This window comes from Aedes aegypti, chromosome 3 (genome assembly GCF_002204515.2).
Source record: "Aedes aegypti strain LVP_AGWG chromosome 3, AaegL5.0 Primary Assembly, whole genome shotgun sequence".
NCBI classification, from domain to species: domain Eukaryota; kingdom Metazoa; phylum Arthropoda; class Insecta; order Diptera; family Culicidae; genus Aedes; species Aedes aegypti.
Window position 1 is genome coordinate 325,309,716 of NC_035109.1, and position 20,183 is coordinate 325,329,898.

At 36.5% G+C, this 20,183-nt stretch overlaps 1 protein-coding gene and 1 long non-coding RNA gene across 2 annotated transcripts in view; both read right to left on the bottom strand.

The window, feature by feature from the left end:
• LOC110677993 overlaps positions 1-19,185 on the bottom strand; it is a 21,463-nt gene extending 2,278 nt beyond the window's left edge. The window contains exons 1-2 of the long non-coding RNA XR_002501369.1: positions 18,978-19,185; positions 18,839-18,908 (exon numbers count right to left, since the gene is read on the bottom strand). This is a non-coding gene — a long non-coding RNA (uncharacterized LOC110677993). The remainder of the gene's footprint in view (positions 1-18,838; positions 18,909-18,977) is intronic.
• LOC110677992 lies at positions 259-2,379 on the bottom strand. Its single transcript, XM_021850275.1, has 4 exons — positions 1,917-2,379; positions 1,721-1,864; positions 1,469-1,614; positions 259-1,408 (listed from the first exon to the last, which is right to left on the bottom strand). The coding sequence occupies exons 1-4, from the start codon at positions 2,338-2,340 to the stop codon at positions 1,310-1,312; spliced, it is 813 nt and encodes a 270-aa protein (XP_021705967.1). The 5' UTR covers positions 2,341-2,379; the 3' UTR covers positions 259-1,309.
• Positions 19,186-20,183: the final 998 nt, after the last annotated feature.

A 20,183-nucleotide genomic window follows, 5' to 3' on the forward strand; every position in this document is an offset into this window, starting at 1 on the left:
GCAACACTATTATTTAATGTAGAGAACATTTGTGGACCATTGTTTTTTAGACCGTGTTCCGCGAAGCCTTGGCTGGTGGTCTGCTATACTTCTATTGATGGTATAAAATATCTTAACTTTTTGTTTGAAAATCCATCATTAATTATGCAAAAAATGCGTACTAAATCTAGCCACTCTTTGAATCTGCGAGAGGACAAACAAATAGAACAAATAAACGCAGCAATATTCTATCATTGCTTATGACCAATTTACCAAATTTAAAGCTAAGAACATTGTTAAAAGCTGTTCGTGCTTTTGAAAATGTGAAAGGTTTCTTCGATTTATCTTCACTTCAAGATGTTATGATAGAACAGCTAAATGTATAAATTAAAAAAGTAAAACCTACTAAACATAAATGGATAAATCAATATCTATTTGACGATAGTCATGAGGGTAATTAATCAATCGATGTATCTGTATTAGTCATTTTTTTTTAAATGCACGAGTGTTTTTAGTCTTTCAGATTTCTTTTGCGCAATTATACCTAGTCCTATTGTTTTTTACAAAATAAACAAAATGAGGAATATTTTGCTACAAAATACATGCTCAGATTTTAAAATCAATGTTCCAACAATAGTGATGTTGTAACAACACAGGTAAAAAAACTAGCGAAAGGCTAAACAATAGGCATAACATTTTTAAACGCAATTTTAATTTATAAAGATTGTACTAACAAAATACTCTATTATCGATTTTTGTTGGATTTAATGGATTACGAACGGAGTCGTGCTTAAGAAGCTCCGCGTAACGTTTTAATTATGAAAAGTGCTTCGCGAGGCAAAATGTCTGAAGATTCCTAATGTAGAGAACACTTGAAAAGATAAGGATTACCTGCTATTCATTTTGAGGCATCAAAGTTTGAGTGGTGTTGAGTTTTTTTAAGATTCCATAAATTTGTTGAATAAATATAATGTACAGGAAATTGGGGAAATAGATTAAATAATTTATTCATACAAGTCTTAAGATAAAAAATCATTTCGGTATATTCTTGTTCTTTGTGCCACCGCTATTTTTGGCGCAAATTTGTTTCTTCATCATCTCTTCCATTTTAGCTTTTTGTTTCAACTGTCTCTCTTCAACTTTTCTCAATTTCCCCTGTTCTCTTTGTATCTGCTTTGAATGCCTTTCGTCAATTTTCATTCTTTTTAATTCTTCTTGCCGCTTTTCTCATTTGCTTCTTCTTTGTACATTTCCATCCATTCGTCACTTGTGGCAACAGCTGGGAATGCCCGCCGTTTACGATTTGTATTACCTGGCTTTTTAGGTAAGCTTACAGATACTGATGCAATGGATGATTCGCATTCATCTTGTTGAAGCTGAGATTATTCTTCCATTGATTCATCAGCAAGAATCTCTCGATTTCCATCACCTAAATACAATGTAAAAATTAAAACAAATTCTACATGAAGCTACCGTTTATGCTGCATACATAGTCCAGTGTGCTCCGATTGACGTCAAAACTTTGTCCGCTGATTGTTTCTTCGTCTTCAAGGTACAAAATAGAACTATTTGAACAAGAGTTTTCCCCGGCAACCTCTGGGTTGTAAATTTCATAAGTATGCATTTCAATAAGCTCTAAAAATTACACAATATTATTATTATTTATCTTTATTTGAGTGGCTTCTCGCCCTTTAAACAACGTTTTGTATATTGTTTTTTAAACGAAGTTGCAGTGATTTACCGTTTACGCTGCACACGGTAACCTTTGTATCTTGTTCGTCAGATGTAGGTTCGCCGTTCGTTGTGTTTGCATCATCGACAACTAAAACAGCGTTATCAAAATCTTCAGTATCATCAGTTGGTAAATCTTGTTGCAAATTGTCTTCTGAGAAAATGTAAATTATAATTATGAAGGGAAAACAATAAATTCTTATTACCTAATTCCTTGTCGTTGCAATTCCATCCAACTCCCTCCAAAATAGTGTCTAATCCTGAAGAATCAATTATCAGATATTCGGGAGGACCTTCAACTTCGTCCATCAAGTTTCTCCAGAGCGTGAATAAGTTAGTGTCTTCTATATCGCCCGACCATACTAACTGGTTGCGTTGGTTGTTGAAAGATTCTGTCTGCGATTCGGAAAGTTTGTTGTTTAGCATCTGGAGAAACTTGGATGCGCTCTCAGGTGATGGATTTATAGGCTGGTCATTGCTAAGCTCCAACTCTTTCGGAATGTTTTCTACTAAGGTAGAAGGTGCTGATTTCGGTGTTGGAAGGGTTTTGTAATCGATTGCGTTTGGATTGAATGGAAACAAACCACATTTGCGGAATCCGTTGATCAATGCGTCTGTTTTATTTGTCATGTTAGCGAGGGTTTTCTCGAGCAAAGGAGCGAACTCGGAACGAGCAATCATTGCGCCTTGGTTTTCAAACGGCCACATTTTTAACTCGTCTTACCAAATTGCTTTCATCGGGCAAAGAAAGCAACATCCAACGGATGCAGGAAATGTGTGGCATTGGGCAATAGAGACACCAGAATTATACCTTTATCGCGACAAAAATTAATGGTATCAAAGGTTGCATGTGAAGAATGGCCATCCACGAAAAGAATTATCGGAAATTGCAGATTTTTTTTGTTTGGTCCATGGATAAAAAACTTTTACGACGAAATCATAAAAAGCTTGGGTATTCATCCAACCTGAATCGGTATGGCCATTTCCCCAGCCTTTTGGGACGCTTCTTACAACATTCGTCGGTATGCGTGATTTGTAGGGAAACAAAACTAAGGGAGGAGGTAATTCACCAGCAGCTGATCCAGAAATAAGAACAGTGTAGTTTTCTTTTTCAGTATTTGAAGAAAGTGATTGCACATTCTTCAGGGCTTTCGGAGCGATGTTTTTAGGGACCAGTGCAAACGAGCTCTCATCTATATTAAATACACGTTCCGGATGGTCTAAAACGTCAAGCGCGTTTTTGGATTCCAAATATTTGGTAACCGAACGGAACCAATTCCTTACATTCTCTTCTGTTGCTAGTTCGTTTGGATAACTCTGGTTGTTGTTGTAAAAAACGTCTGACCCATCCGCGTCCAGGAAGCTGGTTTTTGAAAACTCCTGTCTTCCCAACAGATTTCAAGAAATCTCCCACCTGTAAAACGACCATTTTCTCACTGACCGGATATCCAGCCTCGGCGCTCGAGATGATGTAGTTAGCAATAGCTTGCTCGTCGTCCTTCGAAAGAACAGGTTGTATGCCCTTCCGATTTCCGGAATATCTTGATTTCAGTTTGTCCTCCAACGTACTTTTGGCAATCCCAAATCGTTTTGCGATCCCGCGGATCGAGCCTCCTTCTCTCACCTTGGCCACTACTTGGTTCAACGATGTTCCGTTCATTGTCTATACAAAAATAAGCAACAGTACGCATGTTAAAATGGTGTATGCCATGCGTCCGGATTTGAAAACATTATAATAATCTGGTTTTCAATCCGGACACAACGAATAATCAACAAAATACAATTTGTATCAGATTTCTAATGAATTTTTCGTGGAAAACTTGTTGAACTTACCTTTTTAACACCTACTTTACTGAAGTAACTGATGCACGGATAGTTGAATTAACAAAAATGAGACAAACAGTCGATCCACTATATTTGAACTATTTATTCAGCACTTGCGAAAAGATGTAGGGTGACTTGTTATATTTTCGGCAGCTTTGTTCTCTTCGTCTTGGGTGGTTTTCTAAAACATATTGGGCTCATATTATGCACCAATACTTTCACCATATAAGTGCATCTTACTGCCGAATTTCAGAAGTTTTGGTCGATAAAAACCCCCATGACGAAGAGAACAAATCGGCCGATAATACGTAAGTTCCCCTACTTCTTGACAGCGTCCGTTTGTTTTTGATTTTTTACAATTTAACCTCTCGGCCTACTACGTCACTTGTAACAATAAAAGGACCTTTGTATTATATGAAATGATGCTGCATATAATTAAATTTATATTTTAATCATAATTACCATTTAATTGCAACGAATTGTTACAATTTCCGGATATTGGTCTCGTCCGGATTTCGATGCAGCACGGTATTGGAAATTCAGAAATTTGTTCCTTTAGTTTTGGTTTTTATTTTGTTGGAATATTCTATAACTCGATAATTCTATAAGTCGATGGTCCCTTGCCAATCGAGTTATGGAGAGTGGCAGGGCCGGATTTACAAATGTGGGGGCCCCGGGGCCAGAGTCTTGTGGGGGCCCCAAATGAATGAATGTTTGGTGCATTTTTTTGTATTTCTGAGCTGAGTGCGGCTGGAACTTAGGACCTGGTGATTATTGCTGTTAGTGATAATGCCTTGCGCTGCAGTATACGCTACACATTATGGGGTGTCGAGCGCTGATTTTATACCTTTATCAAGGAACATTGTGTTGGGATGTTAACAAAAAGCACATTATGAACATGTGTGCTATGGCAAAACATTGATATCTGGAGGTTTAAAAAGATAAACTCAAGGAAATATAATTCAATTTTATTTTTCCCATGCCGGAATAATGATGACAATTTGCGTTGTGAAGTAAGCGTACCCCTTGCGATAAAACAAATCTCTGCTAATTGCGTTTGCAATCATCATTTATGTTTGAATATGTTTTCCTCTCATCCAAAATCGAATGCATCAGCCGTCAAAGCGTGGGCACTAATGTGTGAGAGAAACAGAATGCAATGCTGACTATGTAACATACACTCTGCACTACTCCTTGATTGCATTTGTACAGCAACAAAAGAGCAATAATGATCCAGAGAACGAATGAAAAAAGTTCAACAACTATCGTTACAATTGAAAATTCGAAAAAATATCTTTTTTTTTTAATTTTTTTGAACCCCCCCCCCCCCGTACTTTTCAAGTGCTCTTAGACATAAAAGAAATTTAATATTTGTATCAGCCTTATTGCCTACAAAAAAAGAAAATGGATGGCTTTTTTACTATTTGATAGAAAACATGTTTGTCTATGAGATAATGATTAAAAAGAGCTTATAATAATGTGCTAAGAAAACTTTCTTTCATATATGGCGCATTTTGCCCCCAGTTACCCGATATGAATCGTAATGTGGCATGGCTCAGTCGATCGCTAATCACATTTCGGTCGGTACGTCTTTGTCCATACGATTTCCGTGAAAAAGTACAAAGTGGATAATTGAACTGAAGTTATTTATCGAAATACAGTAGTTTTATTGCATTTTTGGTGTACAAGTGGGCAAGCCATAACAGCTTTCGCGAAATTACACTTGGAAAATGAATCTATATTGTAGGTAAGTACGTATATCCAAATTTCAAGTTTAATACGACGAATAATGCGCTTGCGACGAAGTATATCGAAACCCTATGAGCAAAAATTTTCCCCTAGTATTTATGTTTGCTATGTTTTTATCCGCAAACAATATTATCTGAAATGGTTCAAAAGAAAAACGTCAAACTCATTGAAAAAAGAAACTTTTTTTTTTGCTAATTTGGGTAATTTTGCTTATAACTCGAAAACTGGCAAGGCTGTTGTTAAAATGCCTTGAAGAGAGTTGTTTATTTTATCGGAATACTTTCCCAAACATGCCAAGTCTCTAGATCGTCACAGTAAAAAAGTTGGATTGTGGTGCCTAAGCGGACAATTTTACAAACAACTTGTAAATTGCTAAATGCTGGAAATGCTCCGTTACCGAGTTATTAATATTGTCCCGCAAGATTGGGATCGAACTCCACTGGTCGATGGTCTTTTCAGGTTAAAATACTGGATACTATGGAAGTGCTCATTGAGCCACTATTTTTGATGCCCGCAGGCTCTGTCCCAGTTCTAGCGTAACATCAGAAAGAAGAAGAAGCTTTCCAAAATAATACGACTTAATTATAAGCCACTACATTTACAGCACATCTCCACATTTTACGGCTTATCAGTAATCACATAGTCTGTAAGCGGTCGTTCAAATATCATGTAACGCTCTCCAGTCCAGCATTATTTGTATAATGTTTCGCAGGTTTATGTTCAAATCCTGAATCACATTAAAGAACCTCATTTTTTGCCACAGAAGAACTGCACTACTCGAATATTCGACCATTTGAAATGGGGGTGATAAATCCCAACCCAATCTTAGAATCTTATAATCGGGTGAAAAATTTCTCGAATCAAGGGCATCGAATATCTTAGTACTTACAATCAGATATGCAAATGTAAAAATGGTTAATCCACGAGCAAAACTCTTAGTCAATTTGCTTTGTTAGTTTAACGATGAATGACGTGTGAATAAAGGATTGTCCACTCTGAGATTTAAGTGCACGGGTAGAAATCAGAGTCCAAAAACAAGCCTATGACTCATGATATCATGATTCTAGTGTGTTTTCGTCTTATGAAAATACACCATGATTTGGACTCATGATATGAGTCAGATTGACGTAACGCAACACACGCGTTAGGTTTATGTTGCTGATTGCTCGGAATCATGATTCAAATGCCAAAAATGCTGAGTCGTGCATCCGTTTATGATGTACAAAATAAAAAAAAAATTAAAAAAGCATATATTGAGATTCAAGCCAAGAACCTTCCGATTGCTAGCCACGTACTTTATCACTCAACCGCTTCGTCATCTTGAAATAAGAGCGATCGATACGAATGAGATGAAGCAAAGTGCGCCGCTTAGTGTTTTCACACTGGATGTTATTCTTATGAGGAATCATGGTTATGACTCCTTGAACTATGATTTGTTATCCTGATATTGTGACGTAACCAATTTATGAATTTCATGATTTGTAAATCATGGTGTGGGGATCAGATTTTTATCCGTGTGAGGATTAAAACTCATGGTCTATCGAAATAACACATCATGTTTGCTGTTAGGATGAAAAATATAGATAATTTCTAAAATACTTATGGTTCTTACGTTTAATTTGTGAATATAGGTTACGTTGGTCCCATCAGCTGATTGCTATTGCTAAACGCTTGACTGCCTTCACATCCCACGAAAACATGTGACATTTATGATGAAAGTATCAGGCGGTTCCGCTAGTGTGACAAAAATTGCATGCGCCCAGGTATTTGATTTTCAAACGAAAATTTGACCCACAATTAGCATTCGTGGGTAAATTAGTCCACACGGTGCTGTTTTTCTTATCCAATCAGAGCAGTGCTGAAATTAGTATTAGTTGCCATGGGGGAGCGATCAATTATAACAAAATGAGCAAATATTGTGATGTCTTCGACCACCAAATCAGCATGATTCGTCAAAAATTCGCCAATCTTATTAATTAAGTTTACTGATGAGAGCTGTTGATCGTGAATCTATTGACATATTCAACTAGTTTTTGCTGGTGTGAAATTAGCGGTTGGACTGATTGCCTAGTTTTTATTGATGCTTATTTGTTGGACAATTTTACCGAAATTATATCGAATTTGAGATTAAATAAATTAATAAATTGATGAGCTTCAGTCATTTCGTTCTCAAAAATGAGTATCGTTATCCGGGGGCAAATTGATTACTGGGGTGAATTTCCATCCAAGAATGCTTAATGTTTCGCTGACATCACATGTCACATTCTGCAGACATTCCATGATTTCTAGTGTGTAGATGTCTAATGATGACTTGGAACTATTTTAATTTTTATTGTGGTTGTTTTATTAAATGAGAGTTTTCTTTGCCAAAATTTCTATTTTCGCATTCGTATATCGTATGGCAGATTCAATGATACTCTATGCATAGAGAAGTCTAGAAAATTACGAAAAACCTGGACCAACTTGAAATCGAACCAAAACACTTTCAGTATGGCTTTGCTTTGTAGCCGCGAACAATATCACTAGGCTAAGAGGGCCTCCGATAATTTTAGTGTTTTCTTTTTCACCCAGTATCGCTCGGTTCAATAATAATAGATATGTAGTGAAAGTAAATAGCGTCAAACCAATTGAAGCAATTTTATTCCTCCACACTTTTTGGCACGGTTTGCTGATTGATTGATTCAAGTTCATCTGACCGATTACAACAAAGTATGTACAAATCTTTCATTACCCGCCACACCCCATTCCCAATCTTACATAAGCCATCACGATTCACTAAAAATAATCAGTCTCATACGATTTCCTCGATTCCGCCGGTAACCACAACCAATAGCATCCAAATATCCAGTGCATCAAGAATCGTATACTACGCGGGGGAAATCGATCATGTGTTTGACCATCATTTTTCCACGTCGCCGGTTTACACACATGTGACGCACGATCACTTACTGTTTGTACAAAATAGAAAATCGAAAATATACAAACCGCTCGGTGGAAAAGTCACTGATCTTGGTCGGACTTACCGATCGATCAGTTTGCGGGAAATCTTCAAAGTGTTAGAACCATTACATCGTCCGGTTCAAAAGCCGAAACGCGCGTGCATTCGAGCACTTTGGTTTCCACGGTGTGTCTGAAACCGTTATTAGTGAAAAAATAATCATCAATTTTTCACTCTTCACCCTAAATTATTGCCGTGTGTGAGTAAACTGTGGAAATACGAGACAATGAGTTAAAAAGGTGAGCCAACTCATCCATGATTTTTTGACTGCTGAGTTGCATGATTGACAACTCACGCATGAAAAATCTCAAGCCTGAGTTGTGAGAAATTGAGTTTTTTACAACACTGACTACCGCCCAACATACATGTGAAAAATAACAAAATTGAAAGATAAAGGGCGTTGTTCTAGTGTGGACGTAATGCCGAAACGCAGGTGTATAATTTTAAGGTTAGAGAATTCGGCGGCCATCTTAGATTTCGAAACCATCTTGGTTTTTAGCAGTTGAATGATGTTTTTACCATCTCAGCGCTCATCATGTTGAATTTTGAGGCCTCCGTTAAAAAAAATCAGATTCTTTATATCTTATCTTATATCAGCTGTTTAACTAATTGTTCATTTCTACCAATGGTTCAAAACCAAATAAATGAAAGAATTAATGCTATTTTTTAATTCGAAGATATGCAGAATAATCATTCAGGTAGCTGTCTCTATTCTAGTAGGAACGTAACGTCAGGAAAAAGAAGAACAACAAGAAGAGTAAGTGTAACGGTAGCATTAATATTCAACTTGATAGCACTCTCAAGGTGAAAACTCATTCTCCTAAAAAATCCAAGATGGCCGCCAGATTTTTTCACTCAAAATAATACTCCTATTCTTCATCTGACTCGAAAAATACACCAACGATTGAATACTTGTTTCTTTGTTGTACAAAAAATGATGTTTGCATTGATTGCACTCGCCATATACGTCAAAATCGTAGAACATGATTTAGAAAATCGTTCATTTCATAGGGTAAATATCATTGCTCACCTAGTTTCTGTATACTATCTTACGCAATTTTGCTCAGCTTTCTGATGGGGATCTCAGAATTCAAAATTAGCGGTGCGATAATGGTGAAAAAATGATTTTTCTAACAAATGGCGGCCAAATTCAAAATGTCCGCCAAAATTTCTTTAACTTCAATGAAAGCTATATCCTTTTTCTATACGATGCCACTAAGTTTACTATGTGTTCCAAGGGAAATATGAGACATATCACGTAAAGAAATACCCAAGATTTATCAAAAAATGGGCTTTTTCGCAAACTGTTTAGTTGCTAACGTACGAGGGGTCCACCAATTTGAGAAAACCGAAAGGACCACCCATAAAATTGGAATTCTAACGATGGGTGCCGATGGCGGCCTGGTTTCAGCGAGAATTGCTCCCATCATACAATTTGGAGCAGCACCGATATTAATAAAAGAAGAGAAGATCTTTTAAACTACATGTCGTCTAACAAAATAGATATATGTAATAGAGGGGATTCTCCTACTTTTGTAAACTCTATCCGACAAGAGGTTTTTGATCTCACGATCTGTAGCGACCTGCTATCGGAGAAGATTGTAAACTGGCATGTTTCTGATGAAGAATCATTGTCAGATCATAAACATATTCGGTTCGATTTTAAAGCTGGATCAGAAATAACAGAAAACTTTAGAAATCCAAAGAACACGAATTGGGATCTCTACCGTTTTCATTTAACGAATAAGAATTCGTATAACGATGAACAGTTCACGACTGTTTCACAACTGGAAAATGCCTCAAATGGGATCATTGACCAAATGGTCTCATCTTATCATGCTAGCTGTCCTATTCAACAAAGGTCATCTAACAGGGATGTGCCTTGGTGGAATGACAAGCTAGCAGGATTGAGGAAGAAATCCAGGCGGTTGTTCAATAGAGCAAAGATCAATTTAGATTGGGTTGAATACAAAAAAGCCCTAACAGAATACAACAGAGAACTAAGGCATGCCAAACGTAAGGACTGAAGACGGGTATGTGAAAGCATCAACAACGCTCCTACAGCTGCAAGGCTGCACAAAGTCCTTTCAAAAGACCATTCAAATGGTTTAGGTAGCCTTGAAAAAGAAGACGGCAGTTATACTGTTGACTCTTCTGAAACACTGGAAGTAATGATGAGCACTCATTTCCCTGCATCGATCCCATATTCGGATGAAGAACAGATCTCAGATGAGGCAAGGCATGTATGGTCGATAAATGCCTATCAGAAAGCTTGTAAAATCTTCACGCCTTCGAGGGTTGAATGGGCATTGAGTTCTTTTCAGCCTTTCAAATCTGCCAGGAAAGATGACATTTTCCCAGGCTTACTGCAACAAGGAAAAGAGACGTTTTACCCGCTCTTAACTGAAATATTCAAAGCAAGTTTTGCGCTTTCATATACATATTCCAAAAGCGTGGCAAAAGGTTCGAGTTGTTTTCATTCCAAAAGCTGGAAGAAAGGATAAAACAACTCCCAAAGCCTTTAGATCTATAAGCCTTTCCTCTGTCCTTTTAAAGACAATGGAGAAAATAATTGATGACTTCATCAAGTCAACAAGTTAAATATAAATGCCTCTTTGTAAAAACCAATTTGCGTATCAATCAAGTAAATCTACCATTACGGCGCTGCAGTCGCTGTTAAATAAAATCAAGAAATCTCTTGAAGCCAAAGAAATAGCCGTGGTTGTTTTTGTTGATGTTGAAGGAGCATTCGATAATGCATTCTATAGCTCTATGAGTTCAGCCATGGAAGCAAGGGGCTTGGATAAAAGTGTTATCGAATGGGTTATGACTATGCTCAAGGATCGGATAATTTCTGGTGATCTAGGAGGTGCGCAATATAGATATAAATCTACTAAGGGATGTCCTCAAGGAGGAGTGTTATCGCCCTTACTGTGGTCTTTTTAGTAGACGAACTCCTTAGAAATCTAAAAGATCAATAATCAACAATAAATGATATTTGATGAGCACCAAATAAAATATGGGTCATACCACAATATTCCTAAATAATGGAAGCAGTGGTTTAAAGGCTCTATAGATGAGGAAAAAAAGCCGTAAACCACGTTTACCCATATGATTGAACTAGGTTTAAGGCCTGAGCGGGGGTAAAGAAATCGGCCTTCCGATAAGAAGCACGCTTTGTCCCAGTTGGGTCGTAGTGCCATAGAGAAGAAGAAGAATAATATGATGATAGTTCATGGTGTATTTTTGATAGTTCACGTTTTCCAGAACTCTTTTTTGAGCGTGCACGTTACGTGTAGTGAGCTAGCGCCGAGGGAACCATACAAAATGACTCAAACAAAGGAAATCGGTAGTGTAAGGAATCAAAGCTACGAAATAAAGTGACCTATCATGTTTTGCTTCTATTCACTCAGATGCCTCATGTCCATGAACATTACTACTTCTCAATGCTAAACATTAGCTGTGATGGTAAATCCACCAAAATCGCTTTGGTGAGTGATTTTGACGGATAGCGCCGACAATTTTTGTCGCATAGGATTCATCGAATGTAGCGCGGTTGTTGCACCATGGCCAGATTCATTTCCCGAGCGCGTGCACGGAAAGAAATAACAATTGTGATTTAAAAAAAAAACAGTAGCGGAAAATCAACTGATGATCATTGTCGTTCTACTATTATCAAACGTTTTAATAAAAATAAAATACTTTTAGAAGTGCGCAGCAATGGTAAATCGGTCTAATGTATTCTGCGCAGTTCATATGTATTTTCCACACGTTCTCCTATAATTGTTTTTAATCCACTACGATACCGTCAATCCGCCCCCAAACTGGATGGCGTACACTCAGCTTAACGCAATTTATAATTAAGTATTGAGTTGTATATATAAGTATATATTAGTTGTGGTGCTAGAGGACATCTTGAAAATCCACTGAGATTCTTTCAGAAACCCTTCTGAAATTATTATATGTAGTTATTTCTTTGATCGCTCTGATTTTTCCAATAACCTCCTTGGGACTTCACTATTGGACTATCCCAGAAACCCATCTTGGGTTATTATGGAAATCCTTTCAGGATTTTGCTGTAAAATTCTGGAATTCTGCCGTAATGGAATGTAATGGAATCTATTTTAAAAATCTGGATTCTGGGATTCTCACAAAATTTCTCGGGATTTCTTCTGGGAATCCAATCGAAATTATTATTTAAATTCTGATATTTTCCTCGTAATCCTTCAGTATTTCTTCCGTGAAACTCTTTGAAAGTTCTTCAAAAATCCCTTTGAGATTCTTTCCGAAAAATGTCTTAGATCATACCTATTATTCTGGAATACTCTCGGACTGACGCCTGAGACTATAATTTAAAAAAATCTATTATTTCACTTCACTTTCTTCCGTGCAAATTCTCGGGATTCTTTCGGAAATTCCTCTGGAATTCTTTTGTAAATCCCAATGGAATTCTCTCAGAAATCCCTGTGGAATACTTCCGAAAATCCTGCTAAGAAGCTTCCAGATGACGGTGGTTTTTTTTTCATCTTTATTTATGGAAATCATCCGAAAATTCCTCTGTAATTGTTTGGAAATCCTCCTTATATTCTTACAGAAATCCTTCTTATATTCTTACAGATTTATTGCTATTGATTTTATTGTTTCTGCCTGAGATAATTTTGTATATCCAGAATTTTTCCAAAAATTCCTTCGTGATTCTTTAGAATTTTTTCTAAGATTTTTTGAGAAAAAAAACTCTGTGATTCTTCTGGAAATTCATAAGGAAGTGTGTTTGATTTTTTTCGAGATTTATCATTGATTTTCCTTGGAAATTTTCTTAAATCCTTGGCAGAATTTTCTGAAAATCCCTCTTGAGTTCAAATGGAAATCCTCCAAGAAAACTACCGGACAGCCACTGGGACTTTAAAAAAAAATACCTATGAGATTCTTTGATTACTGATTTCTTTTTCTGAGCATCTTTTGAAAGTGACTTTTAAATGGTTCGGGAAATTCCATTTGAAATTATTCCGTAAATCTTTCTGGAGCTCTTCTGGACATCGTAATTATTCTGGAAAATATTAATGAAATCGTCTGGATGTCTGTGACTTTTCTTTGAATCTTCAGGGATTCTTGCGAAATAACTTCTGGGATTCTTTTGGATATCACTGTAAAAAACATTCAAAATCCATTAGAAATTCTCCTGAGATTGTTTCAGAAATTTGCGAGAATCCTTAAAATAATTTCTTTTGAAATCTCCCTGATAATATATTAGTGATTTCTCTGTGGTTCTTCTGTAAATCGACCTGGGATTCTTCCGGAAATCCTCCTTTAATTCCAAAGCAATTTCCAGAAGAATTTTCAGAAGGATATTTTTAAGAATCCTGTATATTTTTCCCTAAGAATCTCAATGTAATTAAACAAAATACCAGAACAATTTACGGTTGAATCCCACAAAAACTTCCGGTGGAATTCTTGAATGCTTATCATTCAAGCAGAATTCCAGTCGTATTTCCGGATGAATTTCGGCAGGTTTTACGGAAGAATCCCAGCAGAATTTCTATAAAAATTCCAGTAAAATTTCTGGAAGAATCTTTGAAAGATGTTTTGAAGTCCTCCAGCAGGATAACAGAAAGAAATCTGGGGGTATTTTAGAAGAATTTCCGAAAGAATCCTAGAGAGATAGTCGAAAGAATAACAGTTTTCTTGAAAAATTCAGGATACTCCCAGATTCTAGAGGTAATACGGGAAGAATTTCTGCAAGAATCCTTAACAGAAGGATTTGAAGGATCCTCAGAAAGATTTTCGAAAGAATCCCAGAAGGCTTCCCGAAAGAATTCTAGAAAGATATCTGGAAGATTTCCTACAGGATTTTTGGAAGAGTCCCAGACAAATTTCAAGATATGGACGTAAAAATCTCAGTGGCATTTCTAGAATAATTTCAGAAAGATTTTCGGAAGCATCCTCGAAAGTATTCTAAAGAAGTCCGAAAGCATCTCAGGTGATTTCCGAAAGAATACCAGAGGTATTCTCATAATAATCCCAGAAGTATTTCCGGAAAATGGCCAGAGTTATTTTCGGAGGAATTCTCGACAAATTTGTAGTAGAGTCGTAGTACATTTTTTGGCAAAATCCTCTAAAAATATCCAGAAGAATTGCATCAGGGTTTTTGTTAGAATCTTCCATTGAATTTCCGAAAGAATCTTCGAGAATTTCGATTCGAATTTAATTTCCAGGATTTCAAAAGTAATCCTTAAGGAGATAAACGCAAACTCACATACAGATTTATGCAAATATTCCAATAAGATGTCCAGAAGAATCACAAAGGATATCCGAAAGAATCTCAGATATAGTACAAAACGCTAACGATTTTTTTTTAGATGAGTCCAAAAGCGATATCTGGGAGTATTGTGTGATTTTCAGAAGAGAAAAATCAGAAATAGGGTAAGTGTACCAGTTATGGACATAGTGGTTCCCTATTTCGCCATACGTGATTACTTTAATGTCTTCAAATTTTGAAAAATTTTGTTGGTTGTAGTAGTGAGATTTAAGATATAGCTTGATGTTAAAGCATTCAAAAATCTTTAAAATGTAAAAGTTATCAAAATTTCACATGTGGCCAAATAGGGACCCACTATGGCCATAACTAGTACACTTTCCCTAATCTCAAGATTTCCAGAGAAATCCCAGAGAGGTTTTGAAGGATTCATAAGTGATTTAAGGAAGAATCCTAGGAGGGAAATTCCTAAGAATTCTGGAGTAATTTCTGAACCAATGTCTTTTTTCTATGCTGTATCAATATTTACAAGTAATTATAATAAATAAGTATTTATGGAACAGTAACAATTTTAATTTATCGCCATAATTGAACGACAATTTTAATTAGAATGTGCATCCACCACATCATCCCTCTCAGAAGGATTGTGATTCTCAATATTTTTTTTTTGCGGTGATTCAGAATTGTAATCACATACTAGTTTAATTGTTTGTGGTGTCATTCAATATTTAAAATAAGATACGTTAAGCCGAACATGTTGATCCTTCGACATGAACCAACGAGCATTGCTTGAAATAATTTTTTCGATTACTTTGATTACTGATTTCTTTTTCTGAGAATCTTCTAAAAGTTACTTTCAAATGGTTCCGAAAATTCCGTTTGAAATTATTCCGTGAATCTTTCTGCAGTTTATCTGGACATCGGAATTATTCTGGAAAATATTCATGAAATCTTCTGGATGTCTGTGAATTTCCTTTAAATCTTTCAGGGATTCTGGCGAAATAGCTTCTGGGATTCTTTTGAATATCACTGTAATTTGGATTTAGAATTCTCATGGGATTATTTCAGATATTAACGAAAATTCTTCATACAGAAGTGATGTTTCTGTAAATCGCCTTGGAATTCTTCTGGAAATCCTTCTATATTCCCAAAGCATTTCTCAGAAATTTTTTCAGAAGGATATTTTTAAGAATCTCAATGGAATTTCTGAAAATACCAGAACGATTTACGGTTGAATCTCACGAAAACTTTCGGTAGAATTCTTAAATGATATCCGGAAGAATGACAGTCGTATTTTTGGATGAATCTTAGCAGGTTTTACAGCACAATCCCAGCAAAATTTATTGAAAAATTTAAAATAGAAAGATATCCGAAAAAAAATTCCAACAGGATTTTTGGAAGAATCCCAGAAGTATTTCAAAGATATTGGCGTAAAAATCTCAGTGGAATTTCTTGAAGAATTTCAGAAAGATTTCCGAAAGCATCTCAGGTCATTTCCGGAAGAATACCAGAGGCATTCTCATAAGAATACCAGAAATATTTCCGGAAAAAAATCTAGAGTTATTTTCGGAGGAATTCTCGAAGAATTTCTAGTAGAGTCGTACATTTTTTAATAAAATCCTCTTTAAATATCCAAATGAATTGCATCATGATTTTTGGTAAAATCTTCCATAGTATTTCGAAAACAATTTTCAAGAATTTCAAAGAATTTAATTACCTGGATTTCAAAAGTAATCCTTAAGGAGATACACGCAAAATCACATACAGAGTTCTGCAAAAAAAATTCAAAAAGATGTCCAGAAGAATCGCAATGGGATATCCGAAAGAATCTCAGAAGTAATACCGGAATGGTAACGTTTTTTTTTTTTTTTTGATGAATCCCAAAGCGATATCTGGAAGATAATTCAGAAATAATCTCAAGATTTTCAGAACAATCCCAGCGATGATTTGAAGGATTCATGAGTGCGATGATTTGAAGGATTCATGAGCATCCCGGGAGATGCTCCCAAAGAATTCTAGAGTAATTCCTGGAACATTTTTTTTTTTCATATGATTTATACATAAAAATACTTTGATTCAAATATATTTCTTGTCGTAGCATTAAGTTTCACTGCAGACACAGCTCGTAACATCAATAATAAATTTTATTTATAAATCTTTTAAGCACATCCAAATTAAATAACAGTTCAAAGAGTAAAATACCATTCTCATGAGTTTTTGAGGATCATATGGTCAGTGTTTAGACAGACCAGACTAGATGAATTTTGGAGCTCTTAGAATGCGTAAAGAACTCCATCAATTTTAAATCTTCCATGTTATATTGATACAAATGTATCATCAAATAGATAAGTTCCATTATTACAGTAAATATCTATAATATTTTGATGTTTCACATGTTTGGGTACATTTTTCTTACTCGATTGAAAAAAACACTTGGTTCAGTCTGTCTGAACACCGACCATATCTATGTTTGCTATTTGATATTTAATTACTTGAATTGTGCTGTATCAATATTTACCGGTAATTATAATAAATAAGTATGTATAGAACAATAACAGTTATAGTATATCCCCATAATTGAACGACAATATTAATTAGAATGAGCCTCCACCACATCATCCCTCTCAGGAGAATTTTGATTCCCAATATTTTTTTTTTGCGGTGGTTCAGAATTGAAAATATCAAAAGTCTATTGTAATCACATCCTTTTTGATCAATTGCATGTGATGTTAATCATTATTTAAAATAAGATTCGTTAAGCCGAACATGTTGATCCTTCCACAAGAACCATCAACGAGCATTGCTTATAAAGACAATTTACACCGTCTTCAGCACATAGGCTGCACAGACTGAACGATCACTAACATTAGGCAACGGACAACACGAAACACCCAGTAGTCCAGTGATGGATTTTTCGTTTGACGAAAAGTTTCCACCGACTGGAGCGGGAATCGAACCCACACTTCGTGGCACAATACGCCTAAACGACTGACGCCGCTAACCGCAAGGCCACGAAGCCCACGAAAGTTAAGAGATTTTATCGTAATGCACAACCAGCCTAAACGCTTTTCCCCTTTTGTTTATGTACTAATTATAATTTCAAATTATTTTAATTAAATTAGTTGTGTTGTCTACTATTGTACACGGCAACATGTTTCAAAATAAGTGGAGCTGCTTTTAAAACAAACTTTAACATCGATCAACCAAACCATAGAATATTCAATAGCGGAAAAATAATAATAATAACCGATCATTGCAAATCGAGCCGAACTGGCGCTCTTTCCGTGCGCACGCGCTTTCTGCAGAGCTGTCAAACAGACTTTTGCGCCTTCCTTCTTTCGCTCTCCTTCAACTCAACAACTCAGCACGATCCACCTCCTGGTGGATTGGTGAGCTGTCTGGTTGTTGCAGATGAACACTTATCGTGTAGCGCGACATCATCATTGACACTAAGCTTGCAACTCACCAGACAAACGATAGGTGTAATTAACAACTGCGCTATTATCTCTCCTAACTAAAGTTATCGTTGGGGCCCATTCCACTGCATACGATGCATCCTTCTATTGGCAAGCTTCATCCATGCACGTCCTTATGTAGCGCGACAAAGAAGGCCGTCGTCTTGTCACTCCATTGCACTTTGTCACACCGATGCACCGTAGTCGTCGCACTAAGAGCGATGTGACATGATCGTTGCACTACTGTGTTGCAAGCTCGAAGGCTTGTGACATACCATCAATAGCGACGTGACGATTTGCCTCTCCGCATGTAGCGTCGCTTGCTCGAGTGCACACACCTTGTCGTCGTCGCTGGCGACTTTTCTATGCGATGCAGTTTGACCCCGATCTCTCTCAACTGGAGCTTGCGGTTGAACCTCTGTGGCCTCTGGTGTAGGGTATGTGAGATGACGTCTTCCGCTTCAGTCTCCTGGACCGTGGCAGCTCTTTCCGGACTTCCTGAGAACTTCCTAACTTGAAACTCCGTGAGCGTTGGCGCCTACAAATAAAAGGCCCTCTATGTCAGGAACGGCTGTGATGGTTATGCTTACCTGATGAAGACCTTTCTGAGCTTGTTCTTGGGTGTTCTGCCAAGAGCTTGTCCAATTGTTATTGTCACTGCTAAAACCACGCAATAGAATTTACAATAGTGCTAAAGGTTTACGACAACCAAGGTTATCTCATGTAGTTGTTCTAGATTTGTCAACTATAATGAGGCTCTAAAAATGTGGTCTGCTGTCGGACATGCAGTCTAGGCTTAGAATAACCCGATTAGTAATGAGCCAATTCGGTGATATTTCATTACATTACCTCTATTACACCTTTTGGCCGAATTTGCACCCTGATTGGTGCACGTGGTTCTCATGCAATCTATCCAATGCTGTTAATGGATCAATGGGAGGCACATTAGATACCTTTTTAGCGATTTATTATCGTGTACACGGATTACCTGCTAAATCTCAACGTTCCGTGATGTACGGAGTATTTTAACAGCACTTTTGCACAATTTAACCGCACTGATATCAGTCGTTTCTTGTCTCATGCGACCAACCACTAGTTTCGACAAAGGTTCAATCAAGTATATTGTTCGGGGCCTCCAATGAGTTTCGATCATGGTTGAGATGGTCAAGGTTCAATAGTGTGTGAACCTAATCACGCATGTAGGGCGTATTCTAGTGTTGACCAGTGAGAGATATTTCGCTTGTAGATAATTTCTGCATTTATTGGTATAAACATTACACTCAGAGAATTTTTTGCGCATTTTGTCGGCTTAATCTTAATACTGTAACAACTTAACACAAAACCGACAAAAATGTCACTTACACCCCTTTGCGTTTGGGTCTCTCAGTTAATCTGTTTGGAACCTTTTACAAGCAAATCTTCAATATTTCATCAATCATTGAAGAAACAAATAATATATAGAAAAAATAAGGAGTCATAATATAAATACAAGAAGGTTTATAAGGTGTCAAAAATAAAATATTGAACAAAACTTTAAAGTATCTTCTTGAAATCCGTAGATTTGTCTTGACCAAACTTCATATCAAACAGTCATCAATATTCCTACACAGATTTATATTACAATTTTGCTCACGGATTTTCGCGGATAAGAATATTTTTCTTAGAACTTTCTTAAACATGATTTCTAAAAAATCCTTCAGGATTTCATTTAGAATATATCTAAATATAGATTCAGAGCTATTGTCAATGTATATCCAGGATTCCGTACATGATTTCTTCAAGGTTTTTTTTCATATTTAAACTAATATTTGTCATGAAAAATTCTCAAAATGTTTTTTTTTAACTTTACTCCGGATACTTCTGCCATGAATTTCTCGAAAATTCTCACATCGATGTTTGTCAATACGTTGCAACCGAATCATTATGGTATGTTTTAAATGTGATTCCTATAAAGAAATTATATGTTTTGAGGAACTTTCGCTTAAGTTATTTTCCCGAAGGAACTCTTACAAGTTTCCTATATTTCCATAAAAATTTTTGGGATTTTTAGAGAACTCAAGAAGAACTCCTCGATTAAAGAACAACACTGCGGAACACGTTTTTGTTTCGACCATCAAAATACCGCTGACAAGGACTGTGGTGGAGACGCAGGCGACTGGCGGACCACGGAAATTTCGGCTCGAGACAAAACGCC